The sequence below is a fragment of the Sorex fumeus genome, unplaced genomic scaffold, assembly GCF_029834395.1.
Source record: "Sorex fumeus unplaced genomic scaffold, SorFum_2.1 ptg000048l, whole genome shotgun sequence".
Taxonomy (NCBI): Eukaryota; Metazoa; Chordata; class Mammalia; order Eulipotyphla; family Soricidae; genus Sorex; species Sorex fumeus.
Window position 1 is genome coordinate 13,058,336 of NW_026606105.1, and position 23,222 is coordinate 13,081,557.

The 23,222-nt window shown below is 43.5% G+C and overlaps 1 protein-coding gene across 1 annotated transcript in view; it reads right to left on the minus strand.

Moving 5' to 3' along the window:
• LRGUK (leucine rich repeats and guanylate kinase domain containing) overlaps nt 1-23,222 on the minus strand; it is a 102,496-nt gene that overhangs the window by 75,250 nt on the left and 4,024 nt on the right. Inside the window, exons 2-5 of the mRNA XM_056123976.1 lie at nt 18,388-18,495; nt 14,228-14,309; nt 10,844-10,944; nt 8,004-8,085 (exon numbers count right to left, since the gene is read on the minus strand). Coding sequence (XP_055979951.1) covers nt 8,004-8,085; nt 10,844-10,944; nt 14,228-14,309; nt 18,388-18,495 — 373 coding nt within the window. The remainder of the gene's footprint in view (nt 1-8,003; nt 8,086-10,843; nt 10,945-14,227; nt 14,310-18,387; nt 18,496-23,222) is intronic.

The following is a 23,222-nucleotide window of genomic DNA, read 5'->3' on the forward strand; positions in this document are numbered from 1 at the left end:
TCAGCCATCTTTTCAGACCATGACGCACTGAGGATAGAAGTGAATCACACACTGACACGGAGAACAAAATCAAACACCTGGAAACTAAACAACTCGATGCTGAACAATGAGTGGGTCAAGAATGAAGTCAAGGACGAAATCAAAAGATACCTGGAAACAAATGAGAATGAAGACACAAACTACCAGAACTTATGGGATGCAGCGAAAGCTGTATTAAGGGGAAAATTTATAGCTCTGCAAGCATATCTTAGGACTGTAGAAACGATGCACATAAACAACTTGACCTCACAGCTCAAGACCTTAGAAAAGGATCAACAGAAAGAGCCTAAATCAGGCAGAAGGAAAGAGATCTAAAACTTAGAGCAGAAATCAACGACATGGAAAACAAAGAAACAATCCGAAAGATCAATAAAACCAAGAGCTGGTTCTTCGAGAAAATAAATAAGATAGATAAACCACTAGCAACACTCGCAAAGAAACAGAGAGAGAGAGCCTTAATAAATCGAATCAGAAATAAGAATGGGGATATCACAACAGAAACTAAAGAAATTCAAGAGATCATCAGAGACTACTTTGAAAGTCTGTATGCCACGAAACAAGAGAATCTAGAAGAAATGGATAAATTCCTGGATTCCTATCATCTCCCAAAGCTGAAGCAAGAAGATATAGAGTACCTGAATAGACCTATTCACATCAAGGAAATTGAAACTGTAATCAAAAGTCTTCCCAAAAACAAAAGCCCAGGTCCAGATGGATTTACTAGCGAATTTTTCCAAACATTTAGAGAGGACCTATTGCCAGTTCTTCTCAAGCTTTTCCAGGAAATTGAAAAAACGGAAACTCTCCCAAACAGTTTCTATGAAGCCCATATCTCTCTAATACCAAAAGGAAACAAAGACACCACAAGAAAAGAAAACTACAGGCCAATATCCCTGATGAACACGGATGCGAAGATTCTCAACAAAATACTAGCCAATAGAATTCAACAACTCATCAAAAAGATCATACATCATGACCAAGTAGGATTCATCCCAGGGATGCAAGGATGGTTCAACATTCGGAAATCAATCAACATAATCCATCATATCAACAAAAGAAAAGATAAAAATCATATGATCATATCAATAGATGCAGAAAAAGCATTTGACAAGATCCAGCACCCATTCATGATGAAAACCCTTGCCAAAATGGGGATAGAGGGGACTTTCCTCAATATAGTTAAAGCCATCTACCACAAACCTACAGCAAACATCATCCTCAATGGGGAAAAACTGAGAGCCTTCCCCCTAAGGTCAGGGACGAGACAAGGATGCCCACTCTCTCCACTGCTGTTCAATATAGTACTGGAAGTACTTGCAATAGAGATTAGGCAAGAAAAAGATATTAAGGGCATCCAGATAGGGAAAGAAGAAATTAAGCTCTCACTATTCGCAGATGACATGATACTATACTTAGAGAACCCTAAAACCTCTACCAAGAAACTCCTAGAAACAATAGGCTTGTATAGTAAAGTGGCAGGCTATAAAATCAATACCCAAAAATCCATGGCTTTCCTATATGCAAATAATGAAAGAGAAGAAAGTGACATGAAGAAAACAATTCCATTCACAATTGTGCCCCAGAAAATCAAGTACCTAGGAATCGCCTTAACTAAGGAAGTAAAGGATCTGTACAAAGAAAACTACAAAACGCTACTTCGGGAAATAAAAGAGGACACGAGGAAATGGAAAAATATCCCCTGTTCATGGATGGGGAGAATCAACATTGTCAAAATGGCAATACTTCCCAAGGCACTGTACAAATTCAATGCAATCCCTATAAGGATACCCACGACATTCTTCAAAGAAATGGAGCAAACACTCCTGAAATTTATATGGAACAATAAGCCCCCACGAATAGCTAAAGCAATTCTTGGGAAAAAGAAAATGGGAGGAATCAACCTACCTAACTTCAAGCTCTACTACAAAGCAGTAATAATCAAAACAGCATGGTACTGGAACAAAAGCAGAGCTGCAGACCAATGGAATAGAGTTGAATATACTGACATCTCCTCCCAAACATATAATCATCTAATCTTCGATAAGGGGGCAAGAAAAGTGAAATGGAGCAGGGAAAGCCTCTTTAATAAATTGTGCTGGCAAAACTGGACGGCTACATGCAAAAAAGTGGGCTCAGATCTCTGCCTAACACCATGCACAAAAGTAAGATCGAAATGGATTTACAACCTCAACATCAGACCGGAATCCATAATGTTTATTGAAGACAAAGTTGGCAAAACTCTCCACGATATTGAAGTTAGTGGTGTCTTCAAAGACGTCACGCCACTGGGCGAGCAAGTGAAAACAGAGATAGACAAATGGGACTATCTTAAACTAAGAAGCTTCTGCACCTCAAAAGAAACAGTGACCAAAATACAAAGACAGCCTACAGAATGGGAAAGAATATTCACCAAATACACATCCGACGAGGGGTTGATTTCAAGGATATACAAGGTACTGGTTAAACTACACAAGAAGAAATCACCCAACCCCATCAAAAAATGGGGCGAGGAAATGAATAGAAACTTTCGCAAAGAAGAAATCCGAATGGCAAAAAGGCACATGAGAAAATGCTCTACATCACTAATCATCAGAGAGATGCAGATCAAAACCACAATGAGATATCATTTCACACCACAGAGACTGGCCCACATCCACAAGAACAAAAGCAACCAGTGTTGGCGCGGATGTGGCGAGAAAGGGACCCTCCTTCACTGCTGGTGGGAATGCAGGCTGGTCCAACCCTTTTGGAAAACAGTATGGACGATTCTCAAAAAATTAGAATTCGATCTCCCATTTGACCCAGCTATAGCACTCCTGGGAATATATCCCAGAGAGGCAAAAATGTATAGTCGAAGTGACATCTGCAATTGTTTGTTCATTGCAGCACTCTTTACAATAGCCAAAATCTGGAAAAAACCTGAGTGCCCGAGAACAGATGACTGGTTAAAGAAGCTTTGGTACATTTACACAATGGAGTACTATGTAGCTGTTAGAAAAGATGAAGTTATGAAATTTACATACAAGTGGTACTACATGGAAAGTATCATGTTAAGCGAAATGAGTCAGAAAGAGCGGGATAGACACAGAAAGATTGCATTCATCTGGGGAACATAAAGCAACAAAACGGGAGACTAACACCCAGGAAGGGCTCAGATTAGTACCAGGAATTTTGCTCCATGACTTGAAGGCCAGCCACATGTGCTAGGTGAGAAGGAAGCTCAGATAGAGAAGAGAGCACCAAATAAAGGGTGTTGTGAAGACCCTCCCAGGGTGGAAGAAGCATGCTAAAAGTGGTCTATAGACCAAACATGACTGCCACTCAATGCCTCTCTGGCAAAACACAGTACCCAAAAGAAGAGAGAGAGAACAGGGAGGAATGCCCTGCCACAGCGGCAGGGTGGGACGGGGGGGTGGGGGGGAGGATGGGGGGTGGGAGGGATGCTAGGACCCGTGGTGGGGGAGGATGGGCACTGGTGGAGGGATGGGTACTTGATCATTGTATAACTGAAACCCAAGCACAAAAATTTATAAGTCTATAAGTGTACTTCATGGTGTTTCACTAATAAAAAAAAATGATAAAAAAAAAAAGAAAGTTGGGACCTTATGCTTAACTCATTCTGAGGGGGATAATACTATTTACCACAGTCATGCTGCCAGCATAACTTGCAGATTGTTGTTTTGACTTGAAATCATTGGGGGTTTTTTTATATTGAGAATTATAGTTTTTTTTTTATTAAAGTGTACTTTTTCTCCCTCGTGAAGAAAAGTTATATAGCCTCTCTGAGGAAAGGCTGACCAAAGACAGAAAGCATTGGTTAAAAAAAAAAGAGTGAAGAATGACTAAAACTTTGCCCACAAAGACGTACAGTTGTTAGAAGGCTAGTAAGGCCAGATCTGCCAAGCAGGAGAGTGCTGATGAACTTAGAGCTGTGGATCTCAGCCTGGTGCTCAGATCACAGTGTCAGCATCACCTGGGAACTCAAAACTGCTCCTTCCAAAGCCCAGAGTGTGGGGGCATCAACTTTGGGGTTTTAAACAAGGGCCCTCCACCCCCAATCGCCACCCTGCCAGGGATTCTGACAAGCTGAGTGTGGAACTTGGCAAATCACTGTTTTCAAAGAAATTAACCTGCCATTTTCAGGTAAAGTTTTTTTTTTCTTTTTTAATTGACACTGGTCAATTAAATGTTTACAGAAAAATTAACTACACATTTTCAGGTTTAAATTTCTTTTTTTCAATGGACATGGATCACTAGCCCATATATGACCTTAAAGGTCAAGAATGTGGTTCACAGGAGGATTACTCCATAGCTTAGAGGCCAGCCGGGCATTCTAAGGGAAAGGGCAGCTCAGAGAGAGAAGGGAGCACCAAATAAAGGGTGTTTGGAGGATGCTCCCAGGAGGGGAGATGCATGTTGAAAGTAGACTACGGACTGAACATGATTGCCACTCAATGCCTCTTTTTCAGACCACAACACCCAAAAGGAGAGAGAGAACAAAAGGAAATGCCCTGCCACAGAGGCAGGGTGGGATGGGGTGATGGGTGTGGGAGGGACACTGGGATCCATGGTGGTGGAAAAGGGGCACTGGTGGAGGGATGGGTATTTGATCATTGTATAATCGAAACCCAAGCACAAAAATTTGTAAATCTACAACTGGTGTTTCACTAATAAAAATTTAAAAAAAAGAATGTGGTTCAGTGGTGGAGCTCATGACTTGTGCATGGAGGATCTGAGTTTAATCCCCAGCATTGACCATTGACACAATACACAATACACACACACACACACACACACACACACACACACACACTATATATATATATATATATCTTTTTTTAATTTTTTGGTCACACCCAGCAATTCTCAGGGGTTCCTCCTGGCTTTGCACTCAGGAATTATTCCTGGCAGTGCTTGGGGGACCATATGGAATGCCGGGGATCGAACCCAGGTCAGCCACGTGCAAGGCAAATGCCTTACCCACTGTGCTATTGCTCCAGCCCCTCCATTTACTTTTATTAAAAGTCATTCTTACTGCTATATGATGATGTATTTTTTTATTCACCTTCACTCTATACAATTGATGAGCACACATTGCTTTTTTTTTTTTGCCAATGAGCACTCTGGCTATTGTTTTTGTCGTTGCTTATTTGGGGGGTTATTTTGGCAATGGTACTGTGAGTGTGCTAATACAGTTAGTTCTCCAGGTACATGCAGGTGAAACTTCCTATGTAGAAGTGAAAATACTCGGTAATAGTGACTTCGGACATTCAACCTTAGAAGACTTTCCAAGGTGAATTTTTCAGAGACGTCAACTAATTCTGCACTCATAAGCAGGATAAAGAGACTGTCTTGATTTGCATGTGTCCAACACTTGACATTTTAATACTTCTTAAGTTTGACTACTGGAAGGATGCGACAGAACTTCTCATGTGGTCCTGGGTTGTAGTTTTCTGAATACAAGTTAATAACTCTTCCTATGCTTATTACCCTTATCTGACTCATTTTCTGTAAAACTCCTTTTAAACATGTTCTCTTGTCTTCTTATCCAGGAACCTGGGATATATTTAACATCCTTTAATAAAGTTTTATTGTGGTTTTCCCCACAGGTCTTATTTATCTTTAAAAGTGAAATACATTTGTACTGTTCTTGTAAATAGTATCCCTTTTCAAATCCATGTTTTCTAATTACTTGCTATGGGGTCAAGAAGCACAATTGATTTTTGTTTATTGAAGTCATATCCAACTACTTTGTCTGGCTCTCAAAAACCCTATTATTCCTGGCAGTTTATTGCAAGTTCTTAAAATTCTCTCTAGACAATCATATCATTTGCAAAGAATGACTTTTATGATTATCCTTAGAAATCTTTATACTTCTAATTTCTTTCACTTGTTTTAGGGTACTAAGATCTCCAAAACAATCATGAATCATCATGGTCATGGTGGGCATCAGTCCTTGTCTTATTTCCAATTTTAAAGATGTTGAGCATATGTCTTCAGTTAGGACATTTATCTTGATATCTATCCCTGTAGACATTTTTTTTAAATCAAGTTGAATAAGTTCCCTATGACTGGTTTACTAGGAGGTAATTATTATGAGTAAGGCCTGTATTTTTTATCTCTATCAAGTTTCTATGGCTATTGGTCACCTCTAATTACTTTATGATATCTGATGTTTAGAAAGTCATAATAGATTAAGGGTTTCTTTTAATGGACAGATGAATTAAGAGTTCCATGCTAGAAATATGGTGGGAGGAGGGGGCTGGATTTTTTTTTGTTTGTTTAGTTGTTTCTTTTTTTTTCAGCTTGACTGAACCCTGACCTTTCATATACAAAACATGCATGTGTTCTACCATTCATCCACACCCCTGACTCTAAACTTTCCATTAAATAGAAAGAAAACATTCTCCACCACCACCACCAAAAATATATCTCATATCTCATATATATATATATATATATATATATATATACACATATATATATGCCTTCCATTCCACTCCCCGCCACCCTTATCTCAACCTTCCTATAGACTCCCACATCCCTGGAATGAGCCACTCGGGGCAATCAATTCATTCTCACTCCACTCCAAAAAAATCCTCAGGTGGGTAAATGATAAGTGCTGAGAAAGAGAAAGTGCCACTCCCTTAGCGCCCTGATAGCATCTGCTCCCAGGAGTCAAGAAGAGACTCAAGCTCATTAACGCTCCTGTGTTCTGACTAATCCTCTAGGTTCTCGACTCCAGTGTGTGCTGACTTGCAAGGGGTGCTATTTGCCTGAGAGCCAGACTCAACACTTGCCTTTTGAACCAAGACTCCCCCTCGCGTATTTATTTGCTTATTTTGTCTTTTGGAAACTTGGGTTTTGTTTTCTGTGGCAGGGATCAACGGGGGCCCCACACAGATGAAGCCTGTGTTCTATTCCTGAGCTACGCCCATAGCCAATCAAAGCATCTTTGAAATACACCTGAGAGGGCTGCTGTTTCAATAAAACATCGTATGAGATCTCTTATAAATAATCATCAATTTCCCCAATGACCATGTCTGAATTTTCAAGGATGGAATTTATAGAAAATAAGAAACAAAGGGGCTGGAGTGATAGCACAGTGGGTAGGGCGTCTGCCTTGCACGCAGCCAACCCGGGTTCAATTCTCAGCATCCCATATGGTTCCCTGAGCACTGCCAGGATTATTCCTGAGTGCAGAGCCAGGAGGAACCCCTGTGCATTGCCGGGTGTGACCCAAAAAGAAAGAAAAGAAAACACAAATTTATTTTTTTTTCTTTTTGGGTCACACCTGGCGATGTTCAGGGGTTCCTCCTGGCTCATGCACTCAGGAATTGCTCCTGGCGGTGCTCAGGGGACCATATGGGGTGCTGGGAATTGAACCTGTGTCGGTCATGTTGGCTGCGTGCAAGGCAAACGCCCTACCCGCTGTGCTATTGCTCCAGCCCCAGAAAACACAAATTTAAATACATTTAGAGGGGGCTGGAGCAATAGCACAGCAGGTAGGGCATTTGCCTTGAACACAGCTGACCCGGGTTCGATTCCCAGCATCCCATATGGTCCCTGATCCATGAGCCAGGAGTAACCCCTGTGCATCTCCAGGTATGACTCAAAAAAGCAAAATAAAAATAATAAAAAAATATATGAATTCGAAGAAAAAGAGCCAATTGAAACAGAATTTCTTGTCTAGCTAAATAAATAAATAAGCCAGCATTCATCAAGAATGATGCTCTTGTTTGGTTTTTCAGGTGTCAGGAGCCCTTGGAAAGCATTCACTTTCAGTCTTATTCCCTGGTAAAAAGAACATCTTTCCTCGTTTTGTGAATTTCAATTGTTAATCAATTAAATGACTCACACGTCTCCAGCAAACTGGCATCTGTTACATGTGCCATGTCATCTGGCACACACTTATTAATGGGCCCATTAGACAAATTTTCCCCTTTAACTTATTCAAAGGATACTGTCCAAAATTAGCTTCGTGAGCGCCTGGTATGCTGACAAATCAGACATTGCTGAAATTTGATTGTAGGAAAAATCTACCCTCTGGAAGGGAGAAGAGAACAGTGTGTCATGCTTTAGTTCCCATTCATCTTGACCACAACAGTTAATTGTACAAGCCTGCATTTCTGGATGTGGGGTTAGGATTCATTACTGAAAATACGCGACGGCTAAAATACTGGCTGTAATGAGCTGTTTGCTAACTGGAAGTCTCATTTCTGCTGCATTTTGGGGAACGCCAAGCAGACTCCCTTCCTGGGGCCCACGCACTCGCTTTTCAATGTCAGCAGATAATCTCTCCATCTTCAGCTTTGGTTTGAAACTCTTCCAGGCTTCCTTCAGAATTTTCCTCACACCTTCTGTATTACATGACTTACATTGTTTCTATCTTCTTTTGCCTTTTCGCAGATACACTTTGATACCCCTCCGCTTTGTTAGGAAAACCTTTCTTATTCCTCCCCCAGGCCATGTCTCTTCCACTTCCCTTTCTTAAAATTGACTATTTTTTTTTTCCTTTTTGGGTCACACCCAGTGATGCACAGGGTTTACTCCTGGTTCATGCATTCAGGAATTACTCCTGGCCATGCTTGGGGGACCATGTGGGAAGCTGGGAATTGAACCCGGGTCAGGCCGTATGCAAGGCAAATGCCCTACCCGCTATGCTATCACTTCAGCCCCCTAAAATTGACTATTTTAAGAAAACAAGTTTAGCAATATCCTTATTTTCTGTGAAAAAAAAACCAACAAAATACAACATTAAATAATTTGCTTTATTAGGCTGAAGTAAAAGCACAGTGGTAGGGCGTTTGCCTTGCACGCAGCCAATCAGCGGACCAGATTCGATTCCTCTACCCCTCTCAGAGAGCCCGGCAAGCTACCGAGAGTATCTCACCTGCACCGCAAAGCCTGGCAAGCTACTGTGACATATTCAATATGCCAAAGACAGTAACAAGTCTCACAATAGAGACATTACTGGGTCCGCTAGAGCAAATTGATGAGCAACGGGAGGACAGTGACAGTATACACACAAAGGCCAGGGATGTGGTTTGGCAGTAGAACACTTGCAATAAACATGTTAGACCCAGGGTGTTATCCCTGGAACTGGGAATGAGGGTTGGGGTGATGGAGAAGAGGAAAAGGATACACAAATTTTAAGTGAAAAGAAACCTGGCTGCTTGATTTTTTTGTTTTTTTTTTGGTTTTGTTTTGTTTTCTTTTCTTTTTGAGTCATACCCAGTGATGCTCAGAGGTTACTCTTGGTTCTGCACCCAGGAATTACTCCTGGTGGTGCTTGGGGGACCATATGGGATGCCGGGGATCAAACCCAGGTTGGCTGTGTGCAAGGCAAAAGCCTTACCCGCTATATTAACTCTCTGGCCCCAACCCAACTACTTAAAACACTGCATTGATAACTTGCTGTGCCCCTCACAATTACTTTCTGAAAAACCATCAAGCAATTCTATGACAAAGTACTATATTTATCTTCTCATAAACTTTAAAACAGTGATCCTATCCCTAAAAGATACCATAAATATTTAGCTGCTGGAACAATAGTACGACCAGTAGGGCATTTGCCTTGTATGCGGCAGACCCGGGTTTGATCATCCCCAGCACCCCGTATGGTCCCCCGAGCCCGACCAAGAGTGATTCCTGAGCTCAGAGCCAGGAGAAAGTACTGAGTATAATCAGGCAGTGTTCCCCCCCAAAAAACTTAAAGTTTAAACTTAAATGTTAAAGTCACTGAGAATATTTAACTTAAGTATTAGATAAACATTACATTTAAACAGTAAAAACTGGAAGTACTCCACATAAAAATAAAAAGGAACAATCAACGCCCAGAAAGCAGCAGGACCACAGAGTCAATAGGATGCAAGTTTGCAAACCACTGTGTGAAAAGAAAAGTATATATAGGAATGTGCTAACTGAACATTATTAAGTTTTTTTTTTCTAAAACTATCAAAACAAGACTTTAGGCATGTACCAACAGTGATGTCAAATGCACCTAGGAAAGCTGTGGCTAGCCTGGCAGGGTGTGAATGTCCTTCTCTTTAGGAAGGAAGGGCTGAAAATATTTCTCCTGGTCTGGGCTTCCTCACAACTGCCACTGTCATAGTCCCTCTCCTGGGGGAGCATGTTCACAGGTCATACTGGGCCATGTGTCAGCACAAGGTCCTCGGCCCACCCACCTATTTAAAAGGTTTGGATGTCATTTTTAGAGCTCAACTTTGCCCCCCAAAATGCAGGTGCAAGTGCAGAGAAGTGACTGAGAAGTGACTGGAATCCCTGCCGTCCATGTCGGTGCTGGGAGCATCACTCGGGAGGGCAACGTTTGAGGTGTCTGGGATCTGCTATGCTTTGTTGCAGAGTCACACCGGCTAATGCCCAGAAGTGACTCCTAGCAGTGCTCAGGGGACTGTGTGGTGCCAGGAATCAATCCAGAGTCTCACACACACAGTGTTCTACCATAAGCCACATCCCCCAGCTTCCCTGAGTGTACAGATATAAAATATCTACACTTTTATGAAAACACACAATTAATACCTCGTATTTAAAGGAAGAAGAGAGAAGAGAAGGAAGTCGGTCTTAGGCTTGAACACTAGGTTTTTATGAAATGCCTAGAAAAACAGATTTGCATTCAGGGTACCTTCCTTTTTCCAAATAAATGATTAAAAATAACATCCTTACCCTTTTAAATTTCACTCCAGGCACTTAGACTATTAACCCTACCTCTCATTATGCTTTCTGTCGGCTTGCTTGATTCGTGCACTTTGCGGAAATATTTGAGAGTATTGGCCAGGCCTACCTGAAGGTTTTTAGGTGGAGTAAATTCGAAGAACGTGGTCAGTTTATTGCGAGAAGCATTAAGTTCCAGCAGGTAAGGCATAGAGCTCACACAGGACAAATCTGTGAGGGTGGAAGACGAAGCACAGAAGAAGGCAAGCCAATAAAATAAATTAGACAAAGTCGCTCCAGTCATTCACAGCATGTTACAGAAAACCATTTGCTGTTGTTGATGTTGTTGTTGATTAGTGAGGCACCATGAGGTGCAGTTGTAGACTTACAAATTTTTGTGCTTGGGTTTCAGTCATACAATGATCGAGTACTCATCCCTCCACCAGCGCCCATTCTCCACTTCCAGTGTTCCCAGTATCCCTCCCACCTCCCCATCCCCCCATCCCACCCCACCCCTGTGGCAGGTCCTTCCCTTTTGTTCTCTCTCTCCTTTTGGGTGCTGTGGTTTGCAAAAGAGGCACTGAGTGGCAATCATGTTCGGTCTATAGTCTACTTTCAGCATGCTTCTCTCATCCTGGGCGGATCCTCCCACCAGCCTTTACTTGGTGCTCCCTTCTCTATCTGAGCTGCCTTTTCCCCTAGCATGAGCAGCTGGTCTCCAAGCCATGGAGTGAACCTCCTGGTACTTATCTCGGCTATTCTTGGGTGTTAGTCTCCTATTTTGTTACTTTCTATTCCCCAGATGAATGCCATCTTTCTGTGTCTGTCCCTCTCTTTCTGACTCATTTCTCTTAGCATGATACTTTCCATGTAGTGACACTTGTATGTAAATTTCATGACTTCATCTAGAAAACCGTTTTCGTATATATGCCAACTGCAAGCACATCTTTAATGGTCCTAGATGAGTGAAATGAATCGCAAAACACACTTGTCCAGCACACAAATATTTATACACACAGTAACACATCTGTATAGGACACGTATGCAAAGAACACACACAACAGTACACGCACACACAGCAACATACAGCATCCTCCACAGGCCCCCAGCCCTTCCTTCCTCCTCCATGACCCTCTTGTTGGGGAAGCCAGGCAAGACACGGTGAGGTACCCTCCATGTGGTATACACTAAAGCAGCCACACAACTTCCACAGCAGTCGGCCATGGGGGCAGGGACCAGACGCTAAAGCCATGACAAGCTGACTGCGGCAGCAGTCTAGGATAAGGAGGCTGGATGTTTGGAAGAGACTGATAATGCCATGATTAGAGAAATGTAAAAACAGAGGTGGTCCCCTTTTGAATCAGCAAGGGGGAGTGGGGTGGGGGTGGGGGTGGGGGCAAGGCTCTGGAGTTCTTGCTGGATGTCGTGACCCCGATGACCACCAGATGGCAGGCGTGCCTCGCAGCTGCCTCCGCGGTTCTCAAAGTCGGGGCCCTGGACCGGCATCCCCCTCCCCCCACCCTCTGGCCTCTGGGAACTGATTCAAAGAATCATCTCCCAGGACCCGCCAAACTGGAAACTCTTAAGGATGGGGCACACACAGTCCCTGCGTCTGTTTGTCTTAATTTATTATTTATTTTCTTGAATCACTCTGAGATACACAGTTACAAAGTTGTTTATGATTGGAGTTTCGGTCATGCAATGCTCCAACATCCATCCCTTGGGCCAATCAATGATCACCTTGGACAAGAACTGAGTTCTGAAAAGGAGGTAAAGTGATGTACATATACCCCCTTCCAGTAACAGAACTGCAAACCACAGTGCTTAAAAGTGGGTGGGAGACCAGGAGGGAGTTGGGGAATGGGGTGGGGGGGGGGGAGAGAGAGAAAGGGAGGGAGAGGGAGGGGAAAGAGGGGGATGGAGGTAGAGAGGGGGGAGGGAGGGGAAGGAGAGAGAGAGAGAGAGAGAGAGAGAGAGAGAGAGAGAGAGAGAGAGAGAGAGAGAGAGAGAGAGAACCTCTGAGTTTGAGTTTTAACTCATGCTAGCCTAAAATCTGGTCTAAGTTCATAGATTGCATCGGATTTGTTGTTGTCAAAGAAGAAAAAAGGGTCAGTGCAGCCAGCACCCAGCACAGGAAACCTACTTGTGGACTGGAGGGTGGGGAGTAGGGGGAGACTGGCGACTCAAAAAGGGTGTCTAATAATGTGCTATTTGTGGTGTGCTTTAAAACAACCCCGGGGGAGGTCATATGATGTTATATGAGGGTTGGGGGGGATGAGGCGGTCCAGAATAATAAAACCTGGTGGGTGGAGGCTGAAGATCACTGAACTTGAACATTCATTACAGCAGCCTCACCACGTGGGCATGTTTGATTTCCCATATAGAGTTTCATGAAGACTTAAAAGAGGGAAAAAAAAAAGCGGTGAAAGTCTCTTTAAAAAGTAAAGTGACATTTCACGAATTAAAGTGTGCCAGGATAATTTCTTAATCATAAGAAGAAAGGAGTGGGTGTTTGTCAGTGACATCCAGGGGGGGAAATGGAAGCGGAAAGGCAGGAAATGAGCCAGAGAAGACCACAGCTCTAATGCTGACTTGTCATTTAAAAAATTATATATATATTATATTAAAAACCATTTTAAAAATTACATATATATTAAAAAGTTACACACACACACACATATATATATATATATATATATATATATATATATATATATATACACACACGTGTGCGTGTGTGTATCACAAGTGTTAAGATTACCAGTGAAGAAAGCAGGTGAGAAATAATGGTTTGCTTACCTCCCTGGAAGACTAAGGAAAAGAAATGTTGTGGCCCTTTGACTTCAACTAAGATCAGAAAATTAGAATCTAGGACGCAAGCTTTGAAAGAAATGGGACTCATTTCATTAAAGGTGAGGCAGGTGTCACCACAAAGGTAGAGACACACAAACACAAGAGGTAGTGTTGAGAGAATTAACTGAATAAATAGAGGGAGCTAGCGAAAAGGAGGGTTGTGAATAAACGGGGGTGGATCCCTGGCACTTGAACGAGGAGGATGGGAGCAGCCAGGATTGAAATCTAGCTGCAAGGTAGAAGACTCCATTAGCAGGGGTGGGGGAATAGGACTGATTCACCAGCACCAGACATAGACGGTAAGAAAAAGGAGCTGTCAAGCATTCAGGAAATATTCAAGAAGTCCTGACTCATATCTGAAGGGATCAAAGAAAACATTCCATCAGCCACTGTCAAGGTCAAGGGGGTGGAGGGAGCGAGTGCCTCTCACCCACAGCCTGGCACAGCCTGGCACGGGACACGCTGGCCAGTCTGAGCCTATGCTAGCCCATCACTGGTGGCTCTTCACGTCTTTGCCAAGATGTGCATTGAACTGCAACAGCCCTCACTGGTACTGAGTTTTGTAACATCAGACTCGGACATACTACAAAGTCTACATTTTGAACGGAGTCATTTCAAAACGCAGCAATCCATCCATTGTACTTGAGTGACCATTACCTACCTTCAATTTTATTGACTGAAAGGTCCAGCTTTTGTAGGTGAACATATCCAGAGAGAATGCTAACATCAATTAAATCGCAACCCTGAGAAAATAAAAGACAGAAGACTTTAATGCTGCTTGAGCAGACTAGTGCTCAGCCTTCTCACATCTGGACATAACCGTTGACCAGAAACTCAGAACTTCTTTCCAAAACGATATATCCAAAGCATATCTACTGAATGGCAAAGTCTGAAGTCTAAGAAAATCATAAAAGTTAGTATTGACAGCAAAAAAAAAATACAACACAGACAGGTAAATCAAACTAATGTTCATGAAGACCTGCAAAGTGTCATGTTTTATGCATACATACATACATAACACAACACACACACACACATACACACACACACCAGCAGTCTTTATCAAGTAATAAGAAAGTGCAAATACCTAGAATTTCAGTAACACGTTAGAGTGCACACAAACCATGGGATCATTAATAACAGTATCACCTACACTTTCATAGGGTTTGTTTTAAAAACTCAATCACAATAATCTCATCCGACCAAAAAAGACTTGGGCATTCTCAAAATAGACCCACTAGACATTCTCACTTTAGAAATGAAAAGAAGGAAGGGGGGCTAGAGTGATAATACAGTGGGTAGGGTATCGTTTGCCTTGTGTGTGGCCAGCCCAGGTTGAATCCCCAGCATCCCATATGGTCCCCTGAGCACCACCATGAGTAATTCCTGACTGCAGAGCCAGTGTGGCCCAAAAACAAAAAAGAAAGAAAGAGATGAGCACAAGAATTCAAGTATGGGGGCTGGAGCATAGCGGGTAGGGCGTTTGCCTTGCACGCGGCTGACCCAGGTTCGATTCCTGCATCCCGTATGGTCCCCTGAGTATCACCAGGAGTAATTCCTGAGTACAGAGCCAGGAGTAACCCCTGAGCATCACTGGTTGTGGCCCAAAAACCAAAAAAAAAAAAAGAATTCAAGTATGAATTACAGTGAGGTGCAAGTGTGAGTTACAGTGAGGTGTGTAATTAATCTAAAACCATCGAGCAGATTAGTGATAAAGAAGCAGATCCAAGTCTCTTAAATTCTTGTCAAAATTCTTTTCATGATAATCTTGCTTCTAGAGAACTTCAAGAGAGATTCAAGGGAACTTTAGTCCCTTAGGACAAAGACTCCCAATCACAAATTTATGTTGCAATATCAGACTCAGAAAAAATAAAAAAGGACAACACAGGAAGTCTCATTATAGTCAGTTTCTGAGTGTAATCATCAGAGAACTTAATGAGAGCCATCAGAACAGTCATGAATACTCAGTGGATGAGGTCTTAGGGGGTCAGGGGGCTCAGTGGTAAATGCCTGCCTTGCAAGCAGAAGGCCTTGAGTTCGATCCCTGGTGCTGCCCACAAGCAACAGTGATGCTGGAATCCTTGATGCCACAGCAGGAAGCATGGTCTCTGGCCCACCATGGCCAAAGTGGGTGATTTCCAGAAGCCTCCACTACCCAATGTGCCAACACCAACACCAAAGGCAAGAGTCACACCCTCGAACATCAGAACAATCAATGAATAAAAACAATAAAATACTTGTTGCAAATTTGCCATGGGCAAGCATTGCACTTGTTATTACAAGGAATGAAATCATTAAGATAAAACATCATACCCTTAAGAATTTTTAGACTTTCATAGGAAACTTTGCACACAAAAAAAAGAAGAGAAAGGAAAAAAAAATCTGTAACCTAAGTAAGCTATAAGGGGAGAAAAAAAAATCACAAAACCAGGCAACCCTGAGAAAGTAGACTCAGTGAGACAGGTTATTAAGGCAAAGTAATTCAACACGTAATATCTCCAATGGAAGGAGGTCAGTGGCAAAGTAAGTTAAGCTTCAGCCCATCTAGCTGAAATAAGATTTAACGGATTGCTTCTCGTGTGGATCAATTTAAGGCAAAGCACTATGTACACAGGGAAGATATTGATTGCAAGGCACTTATGTGGGAAAGGATGGATGGCTGGAAGGAGCCCCCACTGCAATGGCTGACACAGCACCCCACACCCCAAGGGCTCCCTGTGTTACTGCCTAACTGGCTGAGTCATCCACAAACTGTGATGAAGGGACAAAGATTAGAGCCTAGATGTGCGGTCCTCAGGACAGGCTGTGGAAGCAGTCTGGGAGAAAAGAGCCTAACGCATCTTCAGGACTCTCCAAGCTCGATTCCGAGGCAAAACAGCCCTGCTGCAAATTGCACACATGAAAAGAGTTAGATTAATTTTCCAGGATGACAGAGAAACAAAAGGAGGAAGGATGCTGGCATACCCTGAGTACTCTTTGTTACTCTTACAATAAACTTGGAGCCAAGATGAGCTAGTCCCAGAATCTTAAAACCTGGATAAAGATTTTCTTTTTAATTTCTTTAATAATGGGGGGGGGGTAGCTGGAGCGATAGCACAGCAAGTTGGGAGTTTGCCTTGCAAACAGCCGACCCGGGTTCGATTCCCAGCATCTCATATGGTCCCCCATGCACCACCAGGAGTAATTCCTGAGTGCACAGTCAGGAGTAACCCCTGAGCACCACTCGGTGTGACCCAAAAAACAAAATAATAATAATAATAATAATAATAATAATAATAATAATATTTGGGGGCATGTGATCTGTAACTTGCAGTGAAGCTTAGAGAAGAACAAAAACCAATACCAAGACTCTGTACTTTTGGATTCAGACATAAATTTTGAGTCCTGGTACTGATCTGGGAGAAAATTCTTGTGTTCCTTTTTGTGTGTGGGCTACACCGGCAGTGCTCAGGTTCTGCACTCAGGAATCATTCCTGGTGGATTCAGGGGACTAGACAGGGTGCTGGGAGTCCAACCCAGATCAGCCACACCCAAGGCAAGCATCCTACCTGCTGTACTACCTGTTCCTCTCCGGACCCTAGGGAGGAAATTCTTTTTGTTTTTTTTTTTATTTCTTCTAGTAAGAAGTTATAAACATTTTATTAAATGTTAGGCATTCTGTTAACAGTCTCTCTCTCTCTCTCTCTCTCTCTCTCTCTCTCTCTCTCTCTCTCTCTCTCTCTCTCTATGTTCAGCCCAACTGATTCCGAAAGCTAAATAAAACAAATTCTTTGCCATCTACCACCTCCCCTAAGCATTTTATCTTTTTTGGGGGGGTGAAGGTGAGGGCAATACCAGCGGTGCTGAGGAGCTACTTCCTGTTTTGTGCATCATTCCTGGCAGGGCTCAGGCGACCCTATGATACTTGGCCTCAAGCCTAAACCACCAGCATACGCAGCAAACTCCATCACTGAGCTATCTTTGCAGCTCCCCTGGCCATATTTTTTTGTTCTTTTTTTTTATTAATCACTGTGAGATACAATTACAGATTTACAAACTTTTGTGATTATGTTTCAGTCATACAGTGATCAAGAACCCATCCCTCCACCCATGCCCATTCTCTACCACAATGTTCCCAGTATCCCTCCCGCCACACCCCATCCCCCAAAAGTCCCCCTCACCCCCTCGCCTCTGTGGCAGGCACATTCTCTTTTATTCTCTCTCTCCTTTTGGGTGTTATGGTTCGCAATACGGGTACTAAGTTGCCATCATTTTCAGTCCATTGTTTACTTTCAGTACACGCTTTCACCCATCCTGAACAAGCCCTCCAAGCATCATTCACTTAGTGGTTCCTTCTCTATCCCAGCTGCCTTTTCCCCTAGCATGTGAGGCCGGCTTCCAAGCCATGGAGCGATCCTCCTGGCCCTTACCTCTACTCTCCTTGGGTGTTAGGCCTAGGGAGGAAATTCTTAAACCTGTCTCAAGGACTGGTTTTACGAAATCCAATTCAATCTTCTGGAAAGCTAGTGTTGGTAACTATAATACAGACTTCCTAAGATGAAAGAAACAGACTGTGAATGGAATGAAAATAGGAACCAGGGTTGGTGAGGGAGGGGCTGTGAGGGCAGGATGGAGGCTGATTACTGAAAAGGCCAAAGTTCTCTGAGTGCCAACATTTATGTAAATAATTACCTCCGATTTGTAGGCTCCACCCAATGCAAGACTCTGAGTTTCAGAACCATCACACAGGGTCTGAGTTTCAGGGGTGGCGGTGGAGGAAGAATATCATCCAACCAGTGTCCAGATATAGCCAGCCAGGCATGGTCATCCGGTCATACTTACTGATAGTGTTAGGTTGAGGTAGACCTGCTCGGTTCCGGAGCCAGAGCGACCCAGCTGGGAGAGTGAATCGGCGATGGCCTCCTCTCTTAGGACCCCATCAAACTCATCCTGCCAAGAACAAGAGTGACAGAGCATCAACAAACGAGAGATGCAAGAGTGAAACAGCATCAACAAACCAACCTCCACAGAGAAAGGAGGACAGGGAAGGGCTTTTGTTCGAAAAGAAACGGTTCACTCCACCCTATCTAGAACCTGCTTTTCTATTTCATCTTTAGGAACTAGGTCCCCCCTCCCAAGGTGGCCAGCCCCAAAGAAAATTCTGCTGCGGAGGACACAGTCAACGGAAGCATCGTTTCATCAACAGCTACCAACTTGCTGCTTTTCTTGCTGCGGAACTTTCACTTGCTATTCAGGGGGACTGTTACTTTGCTGGGGAGCCTCTCTCGGTTCCAGGTACCAGGCTAAGAGCTCACCCCAGATCAGTTCGTGTGCTCCTCCTCCTCACCCTGAGTTCCTCCTGCACAGCCCCATTGCACAGGCTTACCGAGGGTGAGTTGTTTGAAATGGCATCGCTCTCTGACAGAGCCAGAACACAAACCGACCCAGGGGGCAATTCTAACCTGGACAGTTTACCTACTCCCATCAGGGAAAAAGAACTGCTGCTCTAAACTTGGCGGTAATATTGTTACAGGAGTAGGTTTGCTTCCTATCGGTGACTGTGCTGGGTTTACAAAATTTACAAGATTTACTAAGAGAATAATTATAATTTCTGTAAAAGGGCTTTTTATGGATTTCCATGGTCCAACATACTCTTCCCCGGAAACAACACGTAGAAGAGATAAATGTCAGTGTTGCCTTCAACTCCATGACAAACCCACCGACACCCATTCACTGACTTAACTACCAACACCTGCTACCATCAGCATGGGAGCACTGGACAGGGCTATCACATCAGTCCCACCGGTGTAACTAACCATGACTCCTGAACGGATTATGAGGACAAAAATAACCTTTGCAAGGGACACTCCTTCACTGTTGGTGGGAATGTCCACTGGTTCAGCCCTTCTGGAAAACAGTATGGACGATTCTCAAAAAATTAGAAATTGAGCTCCCATTTGACCCAGCAATACCACTCCTGGGAATATATCCCAGAGAGGCAAAAATGTATAGTCGAAGTGACATCTGCACTTGTTTGTTCATTGCAGCACTCTTTACAATAGCCAGAAACTGGAAGAAACCTGAATGCCCAAGAACAGATGACTGGTTAAAGAAACTTTGGTACATCTACACAATGGAGTACTATGTAGCTCTTAGAAAAGATGAAGTCATGAAATTTACATACAAGTGGTACAATATGGAAAGTATCATGCTAAGCGAAATGAGTCAGAAAGAGAGGGATAGACATAGAAAGATTGCATTCATCTGGGGGATATAAAGTAACAAAGTGTGAGATTAATACCCAAGAATAGCTGAGATCAGCACCAGGAGGATTACTCCATAACTTAAAGGCCAGCCGGGTATCCTAGAGGAAAGGGCTGTTCAGATAGAGAAGGGAGCACCAAATAAAGGATGTTTGGAGGATCCTCCCAGGAGGGGAGATGCATGTCGAAAGTAGACTATGGACTGAACATGTTTGCCACTCAATGCCTCTTTTGCAGACCACAACACCCAAAAGGAGAGAGAGAACACAGGGGATTGCCCTGCCACAGAGACAGGGGGGATGGGGGGATGGGGGTGGGAGGGATATTATCCATGGTGGTGGAAAATGGGCACTGGTGGAGGGATGGGTATCTGATCATTGTATAATTGAAACCAAAGCACAAAAAATTGTAAATCTACAACTTTAAAAAAAATAAAATAAAGGGGAAAAAAAAGTAAATGAATTAGTTATAAAAATAAATTAGATACTTAAAAAAAAATACCCTTTGCAGACATTGTCCACATTCATTCGGGAACTGCAGTGGTGCTCCTGAGTGAAAGGGTCCTGAAGACATAAGTAAGAAGGCTCCTCTCACCGTTCCTCCAACTCAGAGAAGCAAATGTCACTCCACCGGAGCTATTACAGGGGCCTTGGGGCTGGGAAACTGGTTTGAACCCCAGGCCTTCCATTTGGACGTATGACTTGGGGAAGCTTAACTTAACTTTGAGCCTCATGTTCTTCATCTGTTAGGAAATGCTATCACCTGCTCCTAATGCTTTTGGAAGAATAGGGGGAAACTCCATATGTAAAGCTCTCAGCTTAGGGGGCTGGAATGATAATATGGCAGGTAGAGTATTTCCCTTAATCAACCCAGGTTCAATTCCAGGCACCTCAGATGATTCTCTGAGCTCACCAGAAATAATCTCTTGAGCACAGTGCCAGGAGTAAGCCCTGAAATATCACCAGGCGTGAGACCCTCCCCCACCCCCTACTCCCCCCAAGCAAGATCTTAGTTTAGTGTCTGGAACCTAGCAAGTATTTCCAATAAGTGAGAACTGTTACTATGAATGGATAAAATCAGAAATTCTACATCTTCATTTAATTAATACTAATCTACTTGTTGGCAACAGGAGGGGAATACATTTACTTTTTAGATAAAGTTGTACTTTCTTATAGAAGACCTAGGAATAAAAAGAGGCAGAGGAATATTATCTTCTCTCCCCAACTCTCTACCTACACCTGTGAAGTTTACTTGACCCATGCCCTCTATTTCCCATAAATGAGAAGTCACTGCATCCTTAAGCAAGTAGGGTGGGTGGGAGTCTTTCAGCAAAGCTATTGATATGGACATTGGGCATACTATCAGCAGTTCCCTAGATCTCCAAGGCAAGAACCCCCTCATGGGAACCCCTTCCACCTGCCTGTGGTCATTATCAGAACTTTACAAGCCCTATCCTTATCTTGGAGGGGGAGGGCAGAGGAGGGACTTCCGATAGCCTCGGGATGGCCATCTACACCTCTACTACTCCAAACACAAGAACATACACAACATCCCTTAGTTTCTCAACTCCAGTTGTCTCTTAAAATTGACCTCTACCCAATTTTATTCCCATGACCATGCCTGGTCTTAGTCATCATGTTAAATGACAACACCTGAGAAGTTCAGCCCCCACCACCAGGATGCCACTCTCTGACGTCACAACTGTTCACATCCTTCAGCCTTCCAACCCTTCTGAACTTGTTCTTAGAAAACAACAAAACTTCTAGCCTGTTTATTCCTCACATTCTCTCACTGTCAGTCCGAACACCACTGACCCTCTACTCCGCTACATTGCCTTCTCTACTGAGTCTCCCATGGGTAATTTCAATGTCTCTCTACTCTCAAGTCTCTGATTCCTGCTTTGCCCATCACAATGACCGCAGACATATCCCAAACCGGAATCCATCAAGTTCACAATGAACTTACTGCACAGGCCAGGAGGTCATGTCCTGTTCATCACTCTTTGGGGATAAAAATCTTTCCAGCACACCAAGCACATGCCAGCCAATATGCTTAGCTCAACAGACAGCTTCATAAATAAGACATGGCACCTATCTTTAAAGGATTTAGAGTTCAATCTGGGAGACAGACAAATACACAAGCAATTTCAGGAGTCTGATAAGTATCACAATAGAGGTAAGCAGGATGCTTGGACGATAAGCAGGGTGCCCATCGTAGGCCTGCTCTGGGGGAGAGAAGGGAGGTTACAAAGGCTTCCCAGAGGAGGGAGCAACTTAGCAGAACTGCTAAGAGTTGGGATTCTGGCAAACAGGAGAAAAGGAGTAGAAAGGAAAACCAAGGTGTTGACTAGGGTAAACGAGGCTACTATGGTTAGTGTTCAAAAAACGAACAGAACTCATCTATGAGTCTAGCCCTCCCCCTGGGCTACCTGACTGAGAAAGATCCCACAACTGTGCCTTCAGGCACTATGCTCAGGCCAGCTTTCACTGGTTGTGCTGCCGTGGGACAGCCTCTCGATCTTTATTGCTACCTTTTGGAGTTCTCTCCATCTCTCTCCGCACTGCTGCCTCTGCTCCTCTGCCCTCACCCTCAACAAGTACCTGCCTATTTGTTTTTGTTTGGAGGCCACATCCAGCTACGGTCAGGGCTTACTTCAGACTCTGCACTCAGGGATCACTCCTGGTGAGGTTCAAGGGACCCTCCAGTATGCCAAGGATCGAACCCACATTGGCTATATGCAAGACAAGCTGTATGATTGCTCCAGTCCCAGGTACCTGCATTTGTATGTGGGGGACAAGGGTGGAGTTTTGTCATTCTTCCCATGTCCAAACGCTTCTCACTTGAGTCCCTGACCAAGAAAGCTCCTCCTGCACACTCAGGCTCGTTTGCCAACAACGTTGCCCTCTTTTGCCCATGACTACCCCCAGGGAAGCCCCAACCTGCTACTTCTCCAAATATGAGAAAATGTGAGCCTCCTTTGTCCGACAAAAGCATCTCTCTAGTTCAACGTGTTCCACCAGCCATCACTATGGTTTCTTCTTCCTCACCTCCTATTTACTCTCAACTCATGCTTCTCTGCCACTTCACAAAATCCAGATGTGTGAAGGTCTCTCCCAGGACCTTCAAGTAGGTAAAGTTCGTGGGGTTTCTTCCCACTTCTTCCCATCCCATTGGGAGGGATTGGCAAGACACACCCCATCCCATGTTCTGGAGACTCGTGCATTGGCCTCCCTATGAGACAGCCCTTCTTCCTTCTCCTTGTTCTATTTCCAGTCCTTTCCAATTTCCTCCCTGATTTCCCTTCATCACTTTAAATGCCAGTATCCCCAGGTCTCCTCTTGGCCCCCTTTTCTAGAACTTTGTCTCTCTTCTTCTCCTAGATGATGTCACCGACTGCAGTGCTGGGGATAACCA